General features: G+C 51.8%; 1 protein-coding gene across 1 annotated transcript in view; it reads right to left on the reverse strand.

Moving 5' to 3' along the window:
• LOC105500977 overlaps positions 1-838 on the reverse strand; it is a 16,764-nt gene extending 15,926 nt beyond the window's left edge. Inside the window, exon 1 of the mRNA XM_011926673.1 lies at positions 526-838. Within this exon, the coding sequence (XP_011782063.1) occupies positions 526-838 (313 nt within the window). The remainder of the gene's footprint in view (positions 1-525) is intronic.
• Positions 839-1,389: the final 551 nt, after the last annotated feature.

Below are 1,389 nucleotides of genomic sequence, written 5' to 3' on the forward strand. Positions count from 1 at the left end.
GCAGGAGAATCGCTTGAACCCGGGAGGCAGAGGTTGCGGTGAGCCAAGATCATGCCACTGCACTCCAGTCTGGGCGACAGAGCAAGAATATCTCAAAAAGAAAAAGGAAGAAACCTTTGGATTCCTTTTTTAAGTTTGCTGCATTACAGATAATGTGGGGCCTGGCTCAGTGGCTCACACCTGTAATTCCAGCACTTTGGGAGGCCGAGGTGGGTGGATAACTTGAGGTCAGGAGTTTGAGACCAGACTGGGCAACATGGCAAAACCCTGTCTCTACTAAAAATCCAAAAAGAAAAAAATTAGCCAGGCATGGTGGCGTGGGCCTGTAAGTCTCAGCTATTCAGGAGGCTGAGTTCAGGGGATCACTTGAGCCCAGGAGGTTGAGGCTATAGTGAGCTGAGACAGAGCCACTGTGCTCCAGCCTGGGCAACATAATAAGACCCTTTCTCAAAAAAAATTTAAAAATTTTAAAAAAAGGAAATGCTGGAAAAAAGAACATGGAGGAGTCCTCTGAAATCCTCCCACTTGAGACTTCTGGCATGGGGGTTTGTTTGATGAACGCCAGCGTGGACGGCGGCAGATCCTGTTTGCTTTTTCCCACTAAGCATCCAAACACGAACACCGCCCAGCGGCTGCAGGCACTTCCGGGCCCTCGGTTAACGGCCACAGAGGTGGCGCCCGCGGGGCCAACGCCCGCCCTGTGTCCATGACCGTGTTTCCTCCCATTCTGCAGAACGCTCTCAAGGAGCAGCCTGTGCAAAATGCTCTTCCCCGACTTCCGGCTTTCTGTAGGCCACGTTCCCAAGCATGCAATGACTGCGTCAGAGGGTCGGAGCATTTGTGAGGAGCCTCTGGCACAAATTGCAAGTTTCTGCATCTTTTTAAAATCATCTTCCCCCACCCTCACATTGTTATAAAAGCAAATGCTCACCTAGAGCTTCCCCTGTGCCAGGGCCTCACTTTCACGTGCAGACTCACTTATAATAACCCACAGCAAGATAAGCACTATTGTTATGTCTGTTTTAGACACGACACTGAGGCACAGAGAGGTTGAGTAACCTGCACAACATCACACAGCCAGTATGTAACGGGGCGATTCTGAAATCAGGACACGACTCCATCATGCTCTTCATGGGTGCCGTGGCTCACACCTGTAAACCCAGCCCTTTGGGAGGCTGAGGCGGGTGGATCACAAGGTCAGGAGATCGAGACCTACCTGGCTAACACGGTGAAACCCCGTCTCTACTAAAAATACAAAAAATTAGCCGGGCATGGTGGCGGGCACCTGTAGTCTCGGTTACTCAGGAGGCTGAGGCAGAAGAATGACGTGAACCCGGGAGGCGGAGCTTGCAGTGAGCCGAGATCGTGCCACTGCACTCCAGCCTGGGC

The sequence above is a fragment of the Colobus angolensis genome, unplaced genomic scaffold, assembly GCF_000951035.1.
Source record: "Colobus angolensis palliatus isolate OR3802 unplaced genomic scaffold, Cang.pa_1.0 Scaffold119, whole genome shotgun sequence".
Classification (NCBI taxonomy): domain Eukaryota; kingdom Metazoa; phylum Chordata; class Mammalia; order Primates; family Cercopithecidae; genus Colobus; species Colobus angolensis.